The sequence below is a fragment of the Mus pahari genome, chromosome 1 (genome assembly GCF_900095145.1).
Source record: "Mus pahari chromosome 1, PAHARI_EIJ_v1.1, whole genome shotgun sequence".
Taxonomy (NCBI): domain Eukaryota; kingdom Metazoa; phylum Chordata; class Mammalia; order Rodentia; family Muridae; genus Mus; species Mus pahari.
Window position 1 is genome coordinate 58,280,734 of NC_034590.1, and position 23,621 is coordinate 58,304,354.

Sequence of the window (23,621 nt, forward strand, 5' to 3'; positions counted from 1 at the left end):
AGAGGAGAGTAGAAGGGCCAGTTGTCCAGCTATCACCCTCATGACTAAAAAACTACAGAATAATCACCAGGGCCAGCTTCACATTTATGCCTTGGCAAGGCACAGGGCCTATTCTCTGTAGAATAGGGTTACCACATGTCAGAGGACCAACTCTCTACAATGGCCCAGCTAATGAGAGACATGTCTAGTTCTGCACAGCCTATGGACATTCATGTGGGTCAATTTAGATTACTTCTAAGTGCAGCCATCCAGTCTTTCCAGCACCATTTGTTGAAGGTACTTTATTTTTCCCAGCATATATTTCTGGCTTCTTTATCAAAAATCAATTGTCTATAGGTGCTCCATAGGTATGTGGATTCATACCTAGATTCCAATGAACAACACATTTCTTTAATGCTAGTACCATTTTCTGTAGCACATTCTGAAGTCATCAGTGGTGATAACTCTAGCTTCTGTTTTATTATTCAGGGTTATTTTAGCTATCCTGACTTTTCTTTGTTTGTGTTATAGTTGTATGTTTAGAGTGTGTGTGTGTGTGTGTGTGTGTGTGTGTGTGTGTTTCCATATTAAGCTGAAAATTGTTCTTTCAATATCTGTGAAGAGTTGTATTGGAATTTTCAAGGGAATTGAATTGTAGATAGCTTTTTGTAGGATGGCCATTTTTACTATATTAAATCTACAAATCTATGACCATGAGATCTTTCCATCTTCTGATATATTCACTTTCTTTCATCAACATCTTAAAGCTTTTATTATACAAATTGTCTTAGTATACTCTTGCTGTGAAGAGACCCCATGACCACTGAAACTCTTATAAAAGATAGCATTTAATTGGAGATTGCTTACTTCTTCAATGTTATAGCATATTATCATCATAGTGGAGAACACACCAGCATGCCAGCAGGCATGGTGCTAGAGAAGTAGCTAAGAGTTCTACATCAGGTCTATAGGGATAAGGAAGCAAAGAGAATTTGGGCCTATCTTAGACTTTTGAAACATTGCATCTCCATTGACACACTTCCTCAAGGACACACTTAAACAAAGACCAAGTCTAAATCCTCTCAAGTAGTGCCACACCCTTATGACTAAGCATTCAAATATAGTAGTTCATCAAGGGTATTCTTATTCAAACAACAGCACTAATCTTTTACTTGGTTAATCTGAGTTATTCCAAGATAATTTTCCTGTTTGTTTGTTTGTTTTTTCTTTAATGATTTCATTTGTTTACATCTTAAATGATATCCTACTTCCAGATAACCCTCCACCAAACAGCCATCCTATGATATCTCATTCCACATCTACCCTCCCCCTCTCCTTTGCCTGTATGAGAGTGTTCTCCCACGCATCCATTCTCTCCCTCACCACCACTCCAGCATCCCCCTACTTTGGGGCATCGAACCTCCCCAAGAACAAGGGTCTCCCCTCTCATTGCTGTCCTCTGCTACATATGGATCTGGTGCCATGGATCCTTATAGGTACACTTCTTGGTGGGTGTTCTAGACAGGTTTCCTGAGTTCAGCCTGATGGTTGGCTCCAAGCATGTGCATTGGTCAGTTGCTGGCCAGACCTCCCAAGGAACCACCACACTAGGTTCCTGAGTGCAAGCATCTCTTGGTCATGATAATAGTGTTGGGTCTGGTGTCTGCAGACATTATGTATCCCCTAGTGGGGCCTTTCCCTTGTTGGCCATTCCTTCAGTCTCTGTTCCATTTTTTGACCCTGTTTTTTTATTTTTGGACAGGAATATTTATGGGTTAAAAAAACTGAGATGAATGGGTAGCCCCACCCCTCAACCAGGGGCCATGCCTATCTACTGGAGGTGGTCTTCACAGGTTCTATTTCTGCATTCTCTGTGCGTTATTGCTAAATCAATCCCATTGGTGTCCTGGGAGCCTCATGCTTCTCTGGTGCCTTGGACACTCCAGTTGCTATCCACAGATCCTCATGTGTCCTGCCACCTATTTTTGTTCAATTTCCTGACCCTCTGTTCCTCTTTCATATCTCCACTTTCTGATACTGCCACCCTAATTTCCTCCCCCTCTTTTATCCCTCCCTTGACCCTTTCTCCTTCTACCTCCTACAATTTTCCTGTTCATCCCTCAATGCAGGACTGAAGCATCCATTTCTTGGTCTTCCTTCCTTCTATGCTCCATATGGTCTGTAGGTTATATCATGGGCATTGTGAGCTTTTGGGCTAGTATCCACTTATTAGTGAGTAGATACCATGTGTGTTCTTTTGTTTCTGGGTTATGTCACTCAGGATGATATTGTCTAGTTCCATCCATTTGCCTAAGAGTTTCATAGTCATTATTTTGAAATGCTGGGTAGTAGTATTCCATAGTGTATATGTAACACATTTTCTGCATCCATTCTTCTTTTGGGGGACATCTGGGTTCTTTCCAACTTCTGGTTATTATAAATAAGGCTGCTATGAACATAGTGGAATATGTGTCCTTGTTATATGATGGGTCATTTTTACTCCAAGATATTTTAAATTATTTGAAGTTACTGTGAGGATGTCATGTCCTTGGTTTGTTTCTCAGTCTGCTTGCTGTTTTTATAGAGAAAGACTACTAATATTAATGAGTTAATTTTGTATCCAGCTAGTGTGCTGCAGTGCTTATGAGCTATAGGCACTTTTCAGTAGAGATCTTAGGGTCACTTACTGTCTTAGTCAGGGTTTCTATTCCTGCACAAACATCCTGACCAAGAAGCATGTTGAGGAGGAAAGGGTTTATTTGGCTTACATTTCCATACTGCTTTTGATCACCAAAGGATGCAGGACTGGAACTCAAGCAGGCCAGAAAGCAGGAGCTGATGCAGAAGCCATGGAGAGATGTTCTTTACTGGCTTGCACCCCCTGGCTTGCTCAGCCTGCTCTCTTATAGGACCCAAGACTACCAGCCCAGAGATGGCACTACCCACNAGGGGCCCTCCCCCTTGGTCACTAATTGAGAAAATGCCCTGCAACTGGATCTCATGGAGGCATTTCCCCAACTGAAGCTCCTTTCTCTGTGATAACTCCAGCTGTGTCAAGTTGACACAAAATTAGCCAGTACACTTATGTATATTATCATGTCATCTGCAAGATGATTAATTCTTCCTTTCCAATTTCCATACACTTGATGTCCTACAGTAGTCTTATTGATCTGGGTAAGACTTCAAGTATTAAATTAAGTAGGTATGAAGAGAGTGAACAACCTTTTCTTATTGCTGATTTGAAAATTGCTTTAGGTTTCTCTTCATTTAATTTGATGTTACTTATGGACTTGAAAACTGCCTTTAGTAGGTTATGCTATGTTCTTGTATCAATGACTTTCATCATGAGGAATTTTGTCATAAGTCTTTTCTACATTTAATATCACCATGTGGGTTTCGTGTTACAGTGTTTATATGATAGAGTTCATTTATTGATTTACATATTTTGAAGTATCTCTGAATCTCTGGGTTGAAGCTTATTAGATTATCATGGATTATCTTTTTGATGTATTCCCAGATTCAATTTGCAAGCATTATATTGAGAATCTTTGCATCTATGTTCATAAGAGAAATTGGTCTGTAATTCTCTTTCTTTGTTCAGTTTTATAGTTTAAGTATAGTTCATATAGTTTAAGTATCAGATTAACTCTGTCCTTATAAAATAAATTGATAACTGATATATTTAAATTGCTTATCTGAAATTGATTTAACTCCAATAATTGGTAACTACATGAAAATTATCCATTTCTTTTAGATTTTTCAGATTGGTAAAATACCAGTTTGTAAAGTATGTCCTTGTAATTCTCAGGAATTCCTTAATGTCATATATATATATATATATATATATATATATATATATATATATATATAATGCCCTGCTTGTCTTTCATGTCTTTCATAATTGTGTGAATTTGGACATTCTCTCTGACTTTTAATTTGTGTTTTAAGAAGGTTAGTTAATCTTATTGATTGTCTCAATAAATGAAACCTTTAATTGATAATTTGTATTGTTTTATTATGTTTCTATTTCATTTTCAGCCCCATGTTGGACTATTTCATTCTTTTGTTGTTGCTGTTGTTGTTCTAGAGCTTTCAAGTGTGCTGTTAAGTAAGTAACATATCTGTAAAGTAATGTGACATATCATATATATATATATATGTATCTATAGTATGTATCTATATTATAAGTATACATATATATATGTATACTTATAATATAGATACATACTTTACGTATCAGTACATATATCTCTATATATACATATATATCAAAACATATATCAATACATATATCAATATAATATATATCACCTTGCCATTAACTGCCTTAAATGGAAAAAGTAATGAAAAAAAAAAAAAAAAAAAAAAAGGAGTCTCTTTGTGTTGGCCATCTACACCTGAGTTTGGGGCATGCCTTGGAATATGGTTGATAGACCCTGTGACAATCTGTTAGAGAGATGTGCTTTTCCCTTTCCTAGAAGGAATCAATTATTAATACCTCCTTATTTTGAAGTGAGACTTGTTCCTCTTTATAGTTATTTAATTCACTTGCCTTGAACATGTGGAAGCCTTTTAAATTTTGACAAGATTTGATATTTTTGCCTTATTGGTCTTTTTATTGTTTTGATTTTTGGTTTTGGTTTTCTGTTTTTTTCAGAGAGCATATATAAAGTTGGATATGTTAGAAGGTGACAAGGCTCTGAGAGGATATAAATTGTCAGTATAGTGAGCACTCCTTATACCTTCTATATATCAAAATTTTTCTTTCCTTTTCTGATTTCAACAATTCAAATTATTAATGCTGATATAACTTGTCATTCTTTCTGATATCTCTGCCTGTTAATCACTCTGTGTGATTATGTGATTTCTTTGTTCAACACTGAGTAAAGTGGCATTTACTTATCTCAACGTGGTTTCATAAAAAATCTGGTAAACTACAAGAGTAACTCAAAGGCAAATAGAAAAGATGACACTGAAAAATACAAAATTATGTATATATTCAAGATATGTAATAAATACAGCCATGTTTGATGACTTCTATATAAACAAGGAAATCATAAACATAAAATTTAAGACCATGGTTATATTTGATATAAATGATGTGATTGTTTAGAAGTGCATGGTTATTGGGACTACAAATTAATTATTGGTTATGCATTTATATTTTATACAGTTTTCATAAAATGATATTTTTCCTATGTCTAAATAATTAAACTTTATAATACAGAGTGCTGATATTTACAAGATACGAGAATAGATTATAACTTGTCAGCTATTGTGGCTAACATGATCTTCCCAGCTTTTGGTGGCCAATGTGCATCTAGTCCCCCAGGTAGAGTCGACTTGTGAACTATTACAGTTGTGTTCCATGAGGAATTGATGCTTGTTTTTATTGAAATGACAGAGTAGATCTGGGAAGGCTGTATGAGATTTATGATCATTTTCTGATACTTTCAAATGTATCAATTTATTAGACTGTTCACCTTAGTTCTAATACTTACTTGAATTTTAAATTGTAGCAATACATGCTGAAATTAAAAAAAAGAAATTATCCATTTTTGGTTTTTCTGATGCACAAGAATATATATATCTATCTCAGCTCCATAGTTACACAGGGATTCTGTGATTCTGTAGAATGTGTTTAAGCTACTTCCCTCAGAGTCCCTGCTGCAGCTTGCACTGTAAAGGTTGCAATAGAAATCTGTCTCTTCACTTCACTCCAGGCCTTAGAAGCGTTGACTTTGCTACTAATATCAAAAAGGGCATCATAAATCCCGGGGAATGATTCTCCTGCATACTTGTTGTGGCTGCTTGGAGCATAGATGATATGCCTGTTGATGAAACATATCCTTGTCCATTAATTGCACAAGCAACATACAAGAGAACAAAGGCGTTATACACACATGTCATACTCCTGATTTTCTGGCTTGAATATGTCACTTGTTACCTGAACTTAAAATGCAATAAGCTTCAGGCACATAAATACATATAAGCTTTGCTTTAATGAATAACTCAAAGTGGTTCAGACCTATAAAAATAACAGTAAGAATAGTTGATTTTAACTGTGATTAAGAGTTAAAGCACAGGGGAATGCCAGGGCCAAGAAGTGGGAGCATGTGGGTAGGGGAGCAGGGGTGGGGGGAGGGTATAGGGAACTTTCAGGATAACATTTGAAGTGCAAATAAAGAAAATGTCTAATAAAAAAATTTTAAAAAGTGTTTAAAAGGTGATTTACCTTTTTTATAGATACTAAAAATAAACTCTATAATGGAGATATTGATGTTGTTTAAGGAGACAACTGATCTGGGAGGAAAAGTGAAAAACTAATTTTTCTTAATCATATTTGCAATAAGTGATGACGTACATCATACTCCATGCTGAGACGGTGTGATCATGAAATCATGTGTATAGCCAGCCTACTGTGTAGTACATTTTTATTCTTTGGAAAAGATGTATTCATAATTTACTTACAGTTCACTTAAATCATGACAAATCATTATAAATCAACTTTTAGTCTTCTACATGACCTAGGTGTATGACTATATTTGAAGTGGCCAAACAACTACATGCTATTCAGGAATAGCATGGGCTAGGATAGAATCCACAGAACTCAAGAAGATTAACAAGCCAAAGGGTCCAAGTAAGGATGTTTCAATCCCACTTTGGAAGGAGAAGAAAGCAATCATGGTGGAAGAGGGAGAGAGGGACGTGGATGGGAGAAGGGAGAAAGAGAGGAAAGGAGGAACATTATCAGAAATGGGAGCAGAGCAGAATGAAGACCTGAGGGTCAGGAACGAATGGAAACAGGAAACTTCGTGAGGTGGGAGTTATGGTGACCCTCTAGAATGTACTAGAGACCTGATAAGTGAGGGATTCAGGGGGCTGAAGTGGAGAGACCTTAGATGAAAGTCACAACAGTGCATAGAGGGAACTTGTTGAGTTTACTTCCAGTAGAAAGACAGGGTATCAAGTGGGGGAATGGGGTTGCCATCCCACAGTCAATATTTCTGACCCATATTGTACCTGTCTGAAAGAATTGGAGGGACAAAGTGGAGAAGAGGCTGAAGGAAAAGCAGTCCAGAGACAGGCCCAAACTGGGATCCATCTCAAGGGGAAGCTCCAATGCCTAACAGTATTACTGATGCTATGGTGTAATTATAGACAGTAGCCTAGCATGGTAATAGAAGTGTAAGGAAGCTAAGCACGTTGCATTCACTGTCAGACAGCAGAGAGATGAAGGCTGGGGATCATTTCATAATACTACCTACACCAAGTATGTGATACCCTAATTTTGTTAAAAATGTTGGTTAAAAATAAATGACCTCACACTCAGAAGTTTGTCTCTTATTGATTCTAAATGTCATCAAGTTGACTATAAAATTAACCATCATAGTCTCCAACAATTCAAATGATTTGGAGAAAGAGGAATAAGGCTGCAGGTGTCACAAAACTTGATTTCAAATTTCTTTTCAGAGAGAGAGAGAGAGAGAGAGAGAGAGAGAGAGAGAGAGAGAGAGAGAGAGAGAGCAAATAACTCTCTCATGTGTACATGAAAATACAAGAGATGTTCTAGAAATAGTCCTTCACATTTACAAAGATGTCAAAAAATTCTCACTGAGGAAAAACAATCACCTCTTCAAAAAGTACTGGGTAAGCCAGATAAATGAATAAAATTGAATCCCTGTCACACCGTGCAGAATAATCAATTTCATAATAAATAAAAAAGCATATGATCTAAAACTCTAATAATGCTATAGAAAGTATAGAGAGGACATTTCATGATGTAGATGCTGATATAGACAAGGATTTTTGGAAGAGGACTCCAATTGCTAACAAATGGTGCCAAGAATTAGCAAAAGGTATTTCATGAAATTTTAACAGTTCTGGGAATCAAAGAGAACAATCAAATGGGGGGAATGCCAATGAAATTTGAGAAAAATCTTTACTAAATAAACATCTGTCAGATCATTGAAATCTATAATATACGAATAAAACATTTATTAAGTGTCCAAACCCTGGCAAATGAAATAGAAAATGTTCTCAAAAGATGAACAACAAATATCCAATAAACAGAGAAAGTGTTCAGGGAAATTTAAATCAAATCCAGCTTGGGATTCTTTCTCTCTCCAATAACTATCAAGTAAGAACAAATGCTGGTGAGGATGTCTGGAGATGAGGAAACATATACAATAATAATTGGGGTGCATTTAGTGTATTTACTATGGGAATCAATATGAAGGTTCTTCAAGAAATCTATGAACAGAACTACCATATGAGTCACCTACACCAGTTCTGGATGCATGACTGAAGAACTCTCTACATATAACAGAGATAACTGCTTAACTGTGCTTATTGTAGCACTATTCATTGAAGGCAAGTTATGGAACCACACTAGATATCAGTCATTGCTTTAATGGAAAAGAAGTTGGTATATACGAAGAATAGAATTTTATTCAATCAAAAAGGAGAATGAAATTGTGCTCTTTGCTAAAAAAAAAAAAATGGGTGCAGCTAGATATCATCATACGAAATAAAATAAGGAATACACAGAAGAACAAATACATGTTTTCTCCAACTTGCATTTTCTAGAATCCTATAAGATGGGACACTGGAGAAATGAAGGAGGATCATAGGACTGGGACAAGAGAGAACATACTGAGGGTAGTGAATGAGAAGGCATAAAGAACAATGTTCATGTTATATCCTAAATAAAATGATTATGTAGAACATAATTCTACGTAACTCTACATAATTCTATATAACCTCTAAGTACAGTGAGTTTGTATATTAAAAACAAACATACTATATTTTTATACACTGTAAACAACTTTTAACTGATGTTAGACTATAGAATCATTTTTCCGTACCTGTAGAAAGGCCTCCCTGGTAAGCCTAAAGGATCAATGAATGCACGCTCCAGATGCATCAGCTGATCATTCATAATTCTCAGTAATATGGGGCTAAAAGTGAAATTAATAAAGATATATCTTTATGACAATATAAATACTGCCTAACATACTAAAAGGTTACAACAAAATAAAGCTCAGTGGTGCATTTTAAAACATTATACCATGCAAATTAAGAACATCAGTATCATTAGAGAAACTGAACAGGTTGTATTTATATATTCAGAAATATTTATAACATCAATTAATGATAAAATGAGGTCACAACGAAAGGTATCCAGTAGGTACCCAGGGAGGACTACCCCTGCTAAGAGGTGAAAGGAAGGGATAGTGTTGGAGGGTCCTTGTATCAGGGAGGACAGGGAATTAGCAAGCTGTGCCTGGGATGTAATGTGAATGAATAAAAAAACTCATGGCGAAAAAAGACTATCAGTAATATTATAGGAACATATAATGTTGAACAGGTAGTATTTATAAATTTAGAAATATGATAACAACTTTACTGAAAATGGGGTCCTGATTTCTAAAAATGGGCAAAGGAGATATGGAAAGCTTGAAGGGAGGTAAAGATAGAGATGATGTAATTATGTTATAATCTCAAAACCTAAAGTAATAAATTAAAAGTGAATATCAGCAGGTATTCTCGCCAAATACCAGGAATCCCAAAAACTATTATTCTAATAAAATATAAACTATAAAGCAGTAGCATGCTGGTGGGAAAATGTGATACTAAACTTAATACATACAGAAATGAGACTTAATCAGTATGAGCTTATAATTACTGTAAAGATTAGAGATCCTCATCAAAATTGAAATGAGAAATGCTGTTAATTTTTATAAGTTTGCGCAAACTACAAATATTTAACAGGTGACACTGTATAATATTCTTTCTATTACAGAAGAATTTGTCAAATATACTCTCTATTTTTATCAACAGTCAAATATCATAGAGCAAACACTCTTACAAATTTCAAGTTGTTAAGGGCCATGTGTTGTTAAGGTGGAGGTTGTAATTGTAAATAAAAATGAATCAGTGCAACTAAAAAGCCACCAAAAATCCCTTGTATAGCTCAACTGAATTTAGCACTACAATTGAGCCATGCTACAATTTAGTGAAAGTTATCACTTTAATAAAGTGTGATTTTAACCATTAGTTTGTCTATATTTTCATTTTATATTACTTTTAGTGACAATAATATGAAACTGTCACTGATTCTTATGAATGCTTTTAGAGTAAGTTTTAATTTTAGAGCAACCCTGCACATTATACAAGACTATAACTTCATTTTGCAAACTAAGGATCAGTTTGCCAGTTTATATTTTTGCAGTGAAACAGGGTAAATATTGTAATATTTTAAAACTCTTCTTATGGTTCAGTGGTTCAGTTTTACACAGAATTAATAATATTTGTTTAGGAATTCTACAAATATTGACCTCACAGTATTTATTATTATTATTATTGTTATTATTATTATTTTAAAATTTTTACTAGAGGTGGAGAGGATGGTCTGTGTATAGACATAATGACTTCAAATGGAAGTTGAGAAGCACCCTGCAAGAACAAAAGAATCAGGGTGGAGAATGATGCAAAGTGAAACCAAAACATATTTGAGCCAACACTGAAGTTGAAAAATTGCATCCCATAGTATGGCATGAGGAAGGCACTGCTATCTAGTTGCAATTCATGTCAAATAAAATCTGAGTGACAGGCAATACTGAACAGGATGCATTAGAGGGAAGACAGAAATATAAAACAAATTTCAAAGGTATTTCAGCAATGCAAATGTGAATTAATGATATTTTACATATATACTCACATATATAATAATATTTAATTACATATTTTGATTGATTGATTGATTGATTGAGGACATACTTGCTTTTGTCTAACACTTCCAGTCTCTGATTGAACTTAGATGCAACATCTGTAAAATTATTGACTGCAGAAAACAATGAATCTGAAACAGAAATCCAAATTAGCAAAAGCTTTAAGAACATGATTTCTAAAGCAGGTAAGGTGTCAATGTCTGCAGTTTCATCATTTTGGAAGCCAAAACAGAAAGATCACTCCAGCCCAGGAGTTTAAAACTGGTCAATGTAAGATTTGCAAGCTCATTTTAGTAACAGAAACAAAGCCTCAGGGATTTTAATGGTCTCTAGACAGATAACGATGTGGAAACAATATAGAAAACTATTTTATGAAGTATTTGTATATTTTGAGCATCTATTTAATTAAGAACAGCTCTCAAGAGAAAAAGAATATCGGATCTAGTACAATAGAAATAACAATGAGAAATATTTAGAAACACAGGAGACAATTTGAAAGGTAAACTGCAACATACCAAATGATACCATGTAAGCCTTCATCTCTTGTGGATGCTTCATTGAAATATTGTAGATAGTTTCAGCATGCTTCTTCAGAGCTACAGCATAACTTAGGCAGTCAAAGGGAAGCACTATAGAATTGGCCAGTTCAAATACCATCCCTCCTCGAACCTGGGCCACAGTGAGGTGGTATTTAAATGTTGGATCATAAAATTTTACTACCAGCTCATATGTTTCATAGACACTGTGATAGAGAGGATAGCTGCTGACTTTGTTAGTTTTCTAAGAGAAAAACAAAAACAAAAACAAAATGCATCTCTTTAAGATAGTTTATAACAACCTCTATTCCATGATATTTACTGTAGTGTTATTATGGTGGTTTGAAAACTAGCAGACACGAATCATGTAAACTTAGATTCTTAGAACTTAGTAAAGGACTACTCTAGGCATTTACAGATAGATACAAACGTACACATGCTGCAAAAATAATATGAAAGCATTCCTTGGGCAATACCCCTGAGAGATTTCAACCAAAATATGAGATATGGAAGTTTGTAGAGAGACCAAAGAAAGGACTATGTAGTGCTGCATTAGAAAAGAAATTATTTAAGGAGAGAGTTGAGGAATTAATAAACAACCATGGAGCAAATTTATGAAGTAGAACCATGTATCACTGAAAATCCTCCAGAGAAAACACTGATAGACAGTACGCTGACCAGTGGAGAAAACAAACAGAGAGGGCCCCAAAGTGAACTTGGGGTCTTTCTAATGAGAGAGAGGTGATGCTCATGAGAGGCCAAATCTTTTAAGTTCAGAATCCATTTTAGAAAACCAAACCCAAGTTAGAATTCAGTTAAACTAACAGGCTAGTACCTAGCAGTAGTTTCCAAGTTGCACCCCGCCCCCAACAAAACCCAGTCTCTAAGACAATCACTAACAAGACTAGCATTTCCATACTACACCCTCAACAAGACCAATGTCTTTAGGTTATTCCCCCCAACAAACCTGCACCCCCCCAGATGACAAGTCCACCCCCTGCCTAAAGACTACCAATGTAGAGGGGAGCAGAAATTAAGTTTATGATATGACTCTCAGCACCAGCCAATTTTGTTAAAGGCCACAGGAGCTTTCCAATTAGATGCTTGTACACTTATCTCCTGCTTGCTGCTTATTTTAAAGTCTTCCCCTGATAGATATTTCAGAGTCCCCCACCATCAAAACCCTCCTGCATGTTGGAGGAGCATAGGGATGGGGGATGCAGAGGCTAGCTCAAATAGAATAAAGATCAAGATATGAGGTACATCAGATTGGCTCCAATCTATTTTTTTGGGGGAGGCACTAACATTTCCTTGATACTACACTCAAACAAGGAAGCTGTATATGGGAAAAATCAAGAACGTTTCTCGCAGCGAACTGCTGGCAATGCGTTTTCGTATTTTCTCATTATGTTCTTTCATTACTGATATAAAGAACACTTCAGTATAATTCTGAGAGACAGAAACTGTGACATTATTAATTTTGGATGAGTTTAACTCAAAATTGATTATCTAGAACATTTGGCAATTCCCTGGATTTGATTGGTTTAGTTTCATATGTAAAATGTATTTATTTTCATCAAAACCCCCATAAAAACTCAATATTTTATCCCTAAAAGATCCCTGGGTGGGGGCAAGTAACTTAGTCAAGAGAAAATACGTACAAAGATTCACTGCTGTCTGAATAATCCCCTCTGACTTTAGAGTTTAAGCACAATGAAAATTTAAAGTTGGGTCCAGTCTTTTTTCCTGTGATTATATTCTTCCTTTCCATCATCTTTAGTGAACTGAATAATCAGTTTAATAATTGTGCTGGCTAGTTTTATGTCAACTTAACAAAAGCTGGAGTTATCTGAGAGGAGGAAAACTCAACTGAGATAATGCCTCCATAAGATCAGGCTGTAGACAAGTATGTAGGGACTTTTATTAATTAGTGATTGATGGAAGAAGTACCAACACTATTGTGGGTAGATGCCATCTTTGGGGTTGTGATCCTTTGTTCTATAATAAAGCAGGCTGAGCAAATCAGAACAAGCAAGTCAGTAAGCAGCACCTAACCATGGATTCTGCATCGGCTCTGTGCCTATAGGTTTAATCTCTGACTTCCTGTGGTAATGACCAGTGACATGGAAGTGTGAGCCTAATAAACCTTTCTTCCCCAAGCTCCTTTGGTCATGATATTTCATCAGAGCATTGATAAACCTAAGTAAAACAATATATTTTAAAGTGAAAGTATATGTATAAGATATTGCTACAAATTAAAATTAAAATTAGGTTAAAATTAGAACAAAAATTAAAAAGAAAAACCTCAGTATAAAACAGAAAACATGGGTGCATTTAACATATGATTCATAAATTGCTACCAAGAAGTTTTTACAGAACTAATACAGACTTTATAATGTATACATTTTTAAAACTTACTAAAGATTTATCAATCACTAAATAAAAGAAATAAAAATGATTTATGGTTTTGTTGCTTTATATCAATATTTAATAAGTGCTTTATTTTTGTTTGATGATCTGAGCTACAATAACAGGCAGAAGTCCAAATATTGTCATGTCTTACTTGGTTTGATGAATTTGGAGTGAAAGTAAGGAAAGATGAGTCAAACGTAATTCTCAGGAATTTAAATGATGAAGTAAATATTGAGTCACTGAATCAATAAAACCGAATACATTTAAGGCAGTATTTTTCAACCTTACTAATGTGACCCTTTAATAGAGTCCCCCATATTGTGGTGGCACCAAATCATAAAACTATTTTTGTTGCTAATTTATAACTGTAACTTTGTTACTGTTATGGATAAAAACATCTGATAAGAAGGATATATAATAATGACCTCTAAGAGGGTCATTTGACTTACAACGGGTCAAGACACACAGCCCGAGAACTGGTGATTTAAGGGAAAACCTTATGGATAGGTCAGGGGAAAGTATAAGTGCAACCTGAATGTAAATACAGTCTCAGGGTAACAAAAGGAGGACAAAGAACCAATGAGACATCTCTGTATGACTTTCCAGTGCTCCCCTTCCTCTTAGGAGTTGCTTCTTAAAGTAAAACTTATTAATTTGGTTAAAACATACCCATACTTAATCTATAAGGATTCTCTAATTCAGACTTACCCAATTTTTAGTATATCGGGCTCTACCTGAAGCAATTCCAAGTCTTTGGAAGAAGACTTCAAAATCATTGCCAGACCCCAGCTTGCTAATTCTGAGAGACAAAAATCAGTATAATTAGTTCAGAGTACTCTGTTCATTCTATAAAGACCAAACGTCAGTTACTAAATTCTAGTCAGACTATTTCAAATATGAGAGCATTAGACATACAGTTGAAATAAGATATTTTCTCTGATACTGAAGTGTGCTTCCTCTTCAATAGTATTCTATTGAGGGGCACTTTCATAAATCACAATTTATTTAAAGATTTCAGAGGTTGGAAAATACTTTGCTCAAAATATTTGTTTCATTTTGTTGTATAAACTAGTGAATAGAAAAAAGTCTTTTTCAGATTAGGATATAAATTCGGTCAGATCATTACAAAGTATTCACACTGTAGATCTCTACCTCTACAAACTATTGAAATATTTGTTTCCCTTCTCTTGCATGTAAAGATACAACCACTAAGTCAGAGTTATAATATTATCAGAGTAGACACAGTGTTAACTGGTGGCCTGCGTTCTATGAGTTAAGCTGTTTGCTGTTCCTCTTTCAGAGGCCTTGACAGCCAAGCTTCTAATGTCAAGGGCCCTCCACATTATACTTTACTATACTGTGAGAAGTAACTAACATTTTATAAAGAAAAGGGAGAACTAAAGTGCCCATTAGGATACCTGATATTTGTACATGGTTCATGTGAATGATCACAATGGAGAAAATGGAACACAATTCCTGTCAAACATTTCTCACATGTCAGTCTATAGCTATTTCTTTTACTAAATACCATGCATTTAACAAATACTGTGTAAACATGTAGATTGTTAGCAATGACCACCACTCTTAGAAAGAACTTTGAGAAGATTGTTAAGATGTTTTGTCAATGGGTATGATGTAGAAAATCTTAAAAACAAACTGAAGTTCAGGGAAGCAGTTCTACTAAACAGGTGAACTGGGGAATTTTTAAGCTCAGGGAATAAGAGCAATGGCAGCTCAAATAGAACTGGCTTACATCAATTTTGTTGAAGGTAGGCTAGTAATCAGATGTGATAATTTCTTATTTTCATTTTTATCCTCAGTTTCCTGATAAGATTTAATAAAACTCGCGCGTGAGCAAGGAAGAGAGAGGGGGGGGGTAGGGGGAGGGAGAGAGGCAGGGGGAGGGAGGGAGAGTGGGAGAGAGAGAGAGGGAGAGAGATTCTCATACTATCTTTTTATTTCTTTCTTTATTGGCCAACAAAGGATTTTCTTGCCTCTTCTGAAGGAATTTGTTATTCTGGCCTTTAGCAATCACTCAAGATAATATCACAGATACACTATACATGTCACCTCAGTTTACATTAAATGTCAAATTTGTTCTTTGATACTTAGATGCTGCCTCTTGCATATAGCTCTTGCAAAAAATAAATTTTGAAACCATCAGAAATAATATCAAAACATAGAAAAAAATATATATTTTGGTTTTTCGAGACAGGGTTTCTCTGTATAGCCTTGGCTGTCCTGGAAGTCACTCTGTAGACTAGGCTGGCCTTGAACTCAGAAATCCACCTGCCTCTGCCTCCCGAGTGCTGGGATTAAAGGCGTGCGCCACCACTCCTGGCAAATATTTTATTTTAAACACAACATTTTATTGTGAAGACAAATATTTCTTCGTCAGATATTAGAACATTTTGAAAGTTAAATAAATATACACTTTTATATCTAAAACAAATATACACTTTTATATCTAAAACTTTAACCCAGTGACCATCTTGGTAGAATGGCTGGCTTGTTGCTGTACCTGGGCATTCCAATAAACTCAGGTGAAGGACTCTTTTCTTTCCAGCTGTCATAAAGAGATTTGCCTTCAAAACCTTCATCTGGGCTTTGCAACTATACAAATTATAAACAAAAGAATTCTCACAAATCTGCTTTATAAGCTTAAATGTCCATTAATAAGAATGTGAAGAGTTAAACTACATGTCAGCAAAATAAGAAATAAGATCTCTATATTAGAAGTTGTGAGCTATGTGGTTGCTGTATGATGATTTCTTGATATACACTTGGTTTTGGCATCAATAAAAAGCATAGACATCAGAGAGTTACAATAAAAAGTTCTGAAGAGAAAATGTTGGTATATGTATAATGTACAGTGTGAAGATATGAGATATATAGAAAATAATTCACAAATTAGCAAGTCATTGTCTGTGGAGAAACTATCATAGGCCAATTCTCCTAGAGCAAAGAAAACTATTCTCAAAACCATATATTCCTCCTACTAAAGAAAATATCCCTTTATTACTGCCCCCCATATGTAGGACTGCAGAAGTCTTACATGATCCATAATGAAGAAATTATATAACATAAATAAGAGAATGTAATGACTAGTTCTTTTAATTGATTGCTTTTTATGATTTTGCTAAGCATTAGGGTTTAAAATAATTGTCTGGTTTTATAAGTGAAAAAAAGAAGTAAAAAAAAAACAATATTATTAAATTTTAGAATTAGAACATATAAAATTGTACCAAGAGTATTTAATAAGTTGAACATCAATAAGGTTGCATAGTTATTTAGGTTCAGTTGAAGAATCTTTGGAATGTTTTATACATAATACCTAAGTGTAATAGTTTAAATCATTTGAAATGTAAATAAAGAAAATATCTAAAAAATAAAAAACATTTTAAAAATATAAAAATGTCACTATTTAATAGTTTGTATAAAATGTAGAGGTTCATTTAGTACATACTGTAAAAAATGTATCCATTAATAATTATATATACAAAAGTTAGATTTATTTCACATTAGATGAAAAGTAGAAGATATATCTATATCTTATCAAATAAAATAGGAATAAAGAACCAAAATTATTTTAATCACATTTATAAACTCCCTTCCATTTTCTTAAGGAACATAAATTTATAAGTACAATTCTATATTAATAAAATTATCAGTCTATCAAATAAACATATTTAAATAATAGCAAAAACTCTCTTCAAACAAAGAAAATAAAGAAACAAGGAAAGAAAGAAGGAAACAAAGAAAGAAAGAAAAGTTTTATGAATTACAAATATTAAGCCTGACTCAGCAGTGTTTTTACAACTGTAGCAGAAGGTCACTAATTCAGGAGATGAACAAAACATTCAAGCTTCCTCATAATTTTCATTAAAATATTGAACAGTTAGATTTCTCTGAAACACTGGGTTTAAGGCATTTAAGTTTCACATGTTATATAGTAACTAATAAAACTGCCTTTAAATGATACAGATTTTAAATAACTAAACACTAATGCTAATTAATATAGTTCTTATATCTGTAGAAGGAATCATGTTTCCTGACTTAATTTTATGTTTTGAATACAAAGATTTATTTATAATTCCTATGTAAAGTAATTATGATTTTTTTTTTAGAAATGCATTTGTATTGGTAAATATGTCTAATGATCAGGTTTTGTGGGTTGCTTGATTTTTGCAGTAATTTTAAAGTCAGTCTCAAAAGCCTGTCATGCAGCTAAAATGATGATACACTCCTGCAACTCTGGAAATCTGCAGGCTGAGACAGGAAGATCTGGATCTCATGTACAGATAGATCTGAACTACCTATCAAAACCCTCTCTTACAGAGCCTTTCAACATAGGAGTATAAGCGGTGCCTCCACACAACTTCAGTATCTGTTGCTGCTAAGAGAACTAGAAGGAAGGCCAGACCCTCATGGTAAAGTCAAAGATTGGAGTACTAAGAAAAAAAATCAAGAAGGGATCACTAGGTTTTGTCCACAAATGGGTGCATTTCATTTAATTCATTCAGTCATCCATAACTCGTGAGTTACCTAATTTTACCATACAAAGGGGGCATAAAATAATTATAGAAAAAAAAAAAAAGGAATTAAACAGTAGTTCCAGCTACAGTGTGACTCTAGTGGCTGCTTTGTAAGGTCTATTTCGTCATTTCCAAAGTACAGATGGTAGACAGAATGCAGCCTATAGGCTGACTCACAGAGGTGGGAGAAATGGCATATAGTATATGGAGAAATAGTTGGTTAGCTGAGAAAGTTCTGAAAGAATATTTGTCATGAGAAAAGAAAGTTAGCTATAAACAATATAAATACTTAAAATAACAGTTGCATCCAAAATATCATTTTCAGAGTTTCTGCAAAGATTTTTCCACCTCTTTACCTCTTTTGTTAGGTTGTACACTAAGCTGTACATCAGTGGTGTGCAATCAACTCTTAGAGTGTAATTTCCTGAAAAAGAAGGAATTGGCTGGTTTATTTCTTTCATTTATGTTATTAATTTATTCAAAGATCATTGTTAAACTGTACATAAAATTATTCCCTCAAAAATACACTTTATAAAAAACCCTCTATTGTTCTCAATCTTAAGCTATAAAAACAAATTTTATGACACTGACTGCTAAATCTTGTACTGAAGATTAGGGAGAGAGCTCAACAGGCCATCTCTCCAAATCTTTACTTCCGATTATACCTAAAAATTTTTCTTTAAGCTCCTTTGAAATACTGTTCCCTCAGCTTGAATCAGTATTCTACACCATATCTGCATGACTTCTTCAGCCTTTGGGCTCATGTTAAATTTCCAGAGGGATCTCATTGACTCCTGAGTGTAACACTCCATAGAATCTGTTCTTGTCCTTGGTCTGTTTTTCATATCACTCAAGATCTGGATCACAGGTGAGCCCTCCAATTCTGGATTGTAGTTCATTCCAGATATAGTCAAGTTGACAACCAAGAATAGCCATTACATGTGCCCTGAACATAAGGTTACTTTCAGGACTCTTATGTATTGTTTATTCACAACGTAAGATCCAGGTCACTGAAGGCTGAGTGATGTAGGCTTTTAAACCCTGCACTCAGGAAACCGAAGTAGAATATTCATGAGTTCTATGTCATTCATATATATATATATATATATATATATAATATATATATATATATATATATATATATATATATGACTCAGAAGGTAATTGACTTCTGAGTAACAGCTTCCTCTTCAGTACAGTATGGAAAATAAGTACTTATATCACATGAGGGCTATATCACATAAATATTACATGGGCAAGAATTAAGAGAGTATTAAATATATTTCTGACATATTCCTCAGATAAATGAGAGTTCACAGGACAGAAACACTACAGTTCAAGGATAACAGATCTTTTGGAGAAGACATTAAGGGTAATCTGAGTAAATCTTTTTTTTTTTTTCAATTTTACATTATTATTTATAAAAAACTTACAAATAAGTAAAAATATCACTTTAGTTTTGTGTTATATTTCTGTTTATATTTTAACATAAATTCACAGATATGTGTTTTATTACATCCCTTGAGAAATAAACATTTAACCAAAGAATGGAGGGTTGTATATCTCAATCACATTGAACTTACAAGTACTCGTTCTTAATCCTAAAAATTATGGGCCAGTTCCAGATATGACATAATTATCTAAGCCCAGTGATTGCTAAGATACTGGACAAATCAAATGTTCAAAATTATCAATAATAATAACATCATTTAGCTATACCTCCAGCTCCCAAATCATATGATTTAGTAATGGTCACTATTTATCACATAGAAAGTGTGTGTATGTGTGTGTGTGTGTGTGTGTGTGTGTGTGTGTGTGTGTGTATGTGTGTCTATCATTGTGTACACATGGAAGTCAAAATAAAACTTTTTGGAGTTAGTTCTCACAGTCCATCTTTAAATAGGTTCCCATAATGCACCTGAGTTTGTCAGGCTTCTTTAAATTGCCTTTGATGGCTTATCCATTTCACCAGTCCCTAAATATAACTGTTATATATGTCATTCAAAAACAAAATATTCTTCAAGTTTGTGACTTAAGCATTCAACTGGCAATAACCATATTTAAGAGATTCTGGTAGAAGAGGCATGATAAGCAATGCAGTCTTCCTGAACTAGCACTGATGTAAAGTGGGGGAAATGCCTTTTAACTACTCATGAAGTCAGTCCTGAATCAAAGCAAAAGATGTGAAATCAGCCACAGGTATCCTAACTTCATCTTAATGGGCTTCTTTCTGTGCTAGGATGAAATTCTACCTCCAGAATAACCATTGTTCTCTAATGGGGTCAACAATATTCACCTTCTATGGAAGAATCAGCATTAATATAAGCCACACCTCGTTCTTGTAGCAGTCTTGAATGTTCCTATAACAAGAAACTTAAACTATAAGAATGAATTTAACTCCCTCCCATCTAAGGCACATCTGCCATTCTTTAATGTAGATATTTGAATGAAATTGCAACACAGTTCCCACAAGTTTGGCATATAAAGTATCAAAAAAAAAAGTGCTTTACAATGAGAAACAATACCAATTGACAGATCTTCCAGACAAAAACTAAACAGAAATAATAAAACCAACCAAGGGTAAGATTTAAATATACCTACCAGATATTTATAGAATAATTAACACAAACACAAAAGAATAGACCTTCTTCTCAGTACCTAATGGAACCTTTTCCAAAATTGACCATATAATTTGTCTCAAAACAAGTTACAACAGATAAAATAAAATCGAAATAACCCCTTGCATCTTGTCAGAACACCGTGGATTAAAGTTGGGTTCAACAACAACAGAAACTGTTGGGGATTGGTTTGAATGCTTTGTCTTAATTTGCCTCCAAAAAGCTGCACTTCCAGGTGCTGAGGGTCCCTGCCCCCAGCTGGCTTTGATTGGTAATAAAGAATTGCTGGGCAATGGCTGGGCAAGGAGACTGAGGTGGGACTTTTAGATTGCATGGGCAAGGGACAGAGGTGGGGAGGAGGATGAAGAAGAGACAGAATCACCAGGATGGGGGAACAGTGAGATTAGAATTAAAGGACCACTGACATGTAAGAATTCTGGGAAGTGGCCTCAGGGGTCTGGGAAAGCCAAAGATTTAAAAAAAAATAGATTTAGAAAATGTTAACCCACTAATACTGGAGGGATTGTATGCTAGCCGTGGGGAGGTTTAGAAGTATGCAGACACTGGGCTAGTTAGACATATTAAAAATTAAGCTGATGTGTGTGTGTGTGTGTGTGTGTGTGTGTGTGTGTGTGTGTGTGTGTGTGTTTCATTCTTTAAACAAGAGAGCTCTGGCGGGTTACTAGAATTAAAAATTTAATACTATAAGAAACAACACAAGGCCGAAATAATCCTGGAAACTGTACTCTCTCCTCCATGATCACTGAATCAGGGAAAAAAAAATAAAGAAAGAAAGCAAAGACTTTCTAGAATTCAGCAAAAATGAGGTCACAGCATTACCAGACTTATGGGACACTATGATACCAGTTCTAAGAAGAAAGTTCATAGCACTAAATGTCTTCATAAAGAAATTGGTGAGTTTTTTTTTTTTTCATTTTTTTGGGGTCATTTTATTTATTGACATTTCAAATGTTATCCCCCTTCCATGTTTCCCCTCCACAAGTCCTCTATCTCCTCCCACATCTCACTGCCTCTATGAAGGTGCTCCCACACCCCACACCCAATCCTGCCTCGGCACCGTAGCATTCACTTAACCTGGGTCATCAATCCTCCACAGGTCCAAGGCGCATCCCTCCCAGTGATGCCAGATAAGGCCATCCTCTGCTACAAATCCAGCTGGAGCCATGAGTACTCCCTGAGTACTATTTGGTTGGTGGTTTAGTCCCTGGGAGCTTTAAGGCGTCTGGTTGGTTGGTATTGTTCTTCCTATGAGGTTGCAAACCCCTCCAGCTAGAATTCTTATACTAACAAATTAATAATATGCCTCAAAACTCTAGAAAAAAAAGAAGCAAACACACTGGAGAGGAGTAGATGCCAGGTCATAATCAAACTCAGGGAAAAAAAAAAAAACTTTGGGAAAACCAAGAAAATAGACAATCCCTTAGCCAAACTAACTGAAAGACAGAGATACAAATTTAAAAAATGAATCAGAAATTAAAAAGGATACACAAGCATGCACATTGAGGAACTTAAAAAAATCAAAAGGTCTTATGTCAAAAGTCTATACGCCACGAAATTGTAAATCTAAGTGAAATGGATAATTTTCTATACAGATACTAAAAGCAATTCATAGATTCAATAGAATCTCCATCAAAATTTCATTAAAATGCTTTACAGAAAAATTCTCAAGTTTACATGGAAAAGCCAAACTCCCAGGATACCTAAAACAATGCTGAACAATAAAAGAACTTCCGGAGATACCACAATCCTTGACTTCAAGCTGTACTACAGAATAATATTAATCAAAAACCACATGGGATTGTTATAAAATAGACAGATGGATCAATGGAATCAAATTAAAGACCTAGAAATAAACCCACATTCCAACAGACTACTGATTTTTTTACAAAGAAACCAAGACTTTACAATGGAAAAAAGAAAGCATCTTTAGCAAATGTTGCTTGTCTAACTAGATGTCTGCACAAAAAAGAATACAAATAGATCCATGATAATCAACCTAGATAGAACTCAAGTCCAAATGGACCAAAGTCCTCAGCCAAGATACACTAACTCTAATAGAACAGAAACTAGGGAATGGCTTTGCACTTATTGGTACAGGAGACAACTTCCTGAATAGAGCACTAAAGTTTAGGCACTAAGATTAACCCTTAATAAATGGAACCTCATGAAGTAGAAAAGCTTCTGTAAGGCAAAAATTACCATCATTTGAACAAAATGAGAGCTTACAGAATGGGACAAGATCTTCACCAACCATACATTTGACAGAGGGATACGTATTTAAAATATGTGAAGAACACAAGAAGTTAGACACCAAAAAAAAAAAAAAATCAAATTTAAAAATTGGATACAGAGCTAAACAGGAAATTCTCAACAGAGGAATCTCGAATGTCCAAGAAGCACTTAAAAATATTCACTATTCTTAGTCATCATGGATATGAAATGAAAACCACCCTGAGATTCTTCCTTACTTGCATCAGAATAGCTAAGGCCAAAACCTCAAGGGACAGCTCATGATGGCAAGGTTCTGGAGCAAGAGACACACTCTTCTATTAGTGGTGGGATTACAAATTTATACAACCACTGTGGAAATCAATTTGGCAGTTTCTGAGAAAATTGGAAATAATTCTACCTGAAGACCCAGTTATACCATTCCAGGACATACACTCAAAAGATGCCCCATTTCCTATAAGGACACTTGCTCAACTATGTTCTTAGCAGCTTTATTTGTAATATCCAGAAACTGGATACAGCCTAGATGTTCTTCCACTGAATAAAAGATAAAGAAAA

General features: G+C 34.8%; 1 protein-coding gene across 1 annotated transcript in view; it reads right to left on the reverse strand.

Annotated features, from left to right (window-relative positions):
* Positions 1-5,006: 5,006 nt before the first annotated feature.
* Positions 5,007-23,621, reverse strand: part of Folh1b (folate hydrolase 1B) — a 48,694-nt gene continuing 30,079 nt past the window's right edge. The window contains exons 12-19 of the mRNA XM_021203337.2: positions 20,492-20,555; positions 18,552-18,619; positions 16,182-16,273; positions 14,369-14,459; positions 11,228-11,492; positions 10,762-10,843; positions 8,847-8,939; positions 5,007-5,810 (exon numbers count right to left, since the gene is read on the reverse strand). Coding sequence (XP_021058996.1) covers positions 5,621-5,810; positions 8,847-8,939; positions 10,762-10,843; positions 11,228-11,492; positions 14,369-14,459; positions 16,182-16,273; positions 18,552-18,619; positions 20,492-20,555 — 945 coding nt within the window. The 3' untranslated portion in view covers positions 5,007-5,620. The remainder of the gene's footprint in view (positions 5,811-8,846; positions 8,940-10,761; positions 10,844-11,227; positions 11,493-14,368; positions 14,460-16,181; positions 16,274-18,551; positions 18,620-20,491; positions 20,556-23,621) is intronic.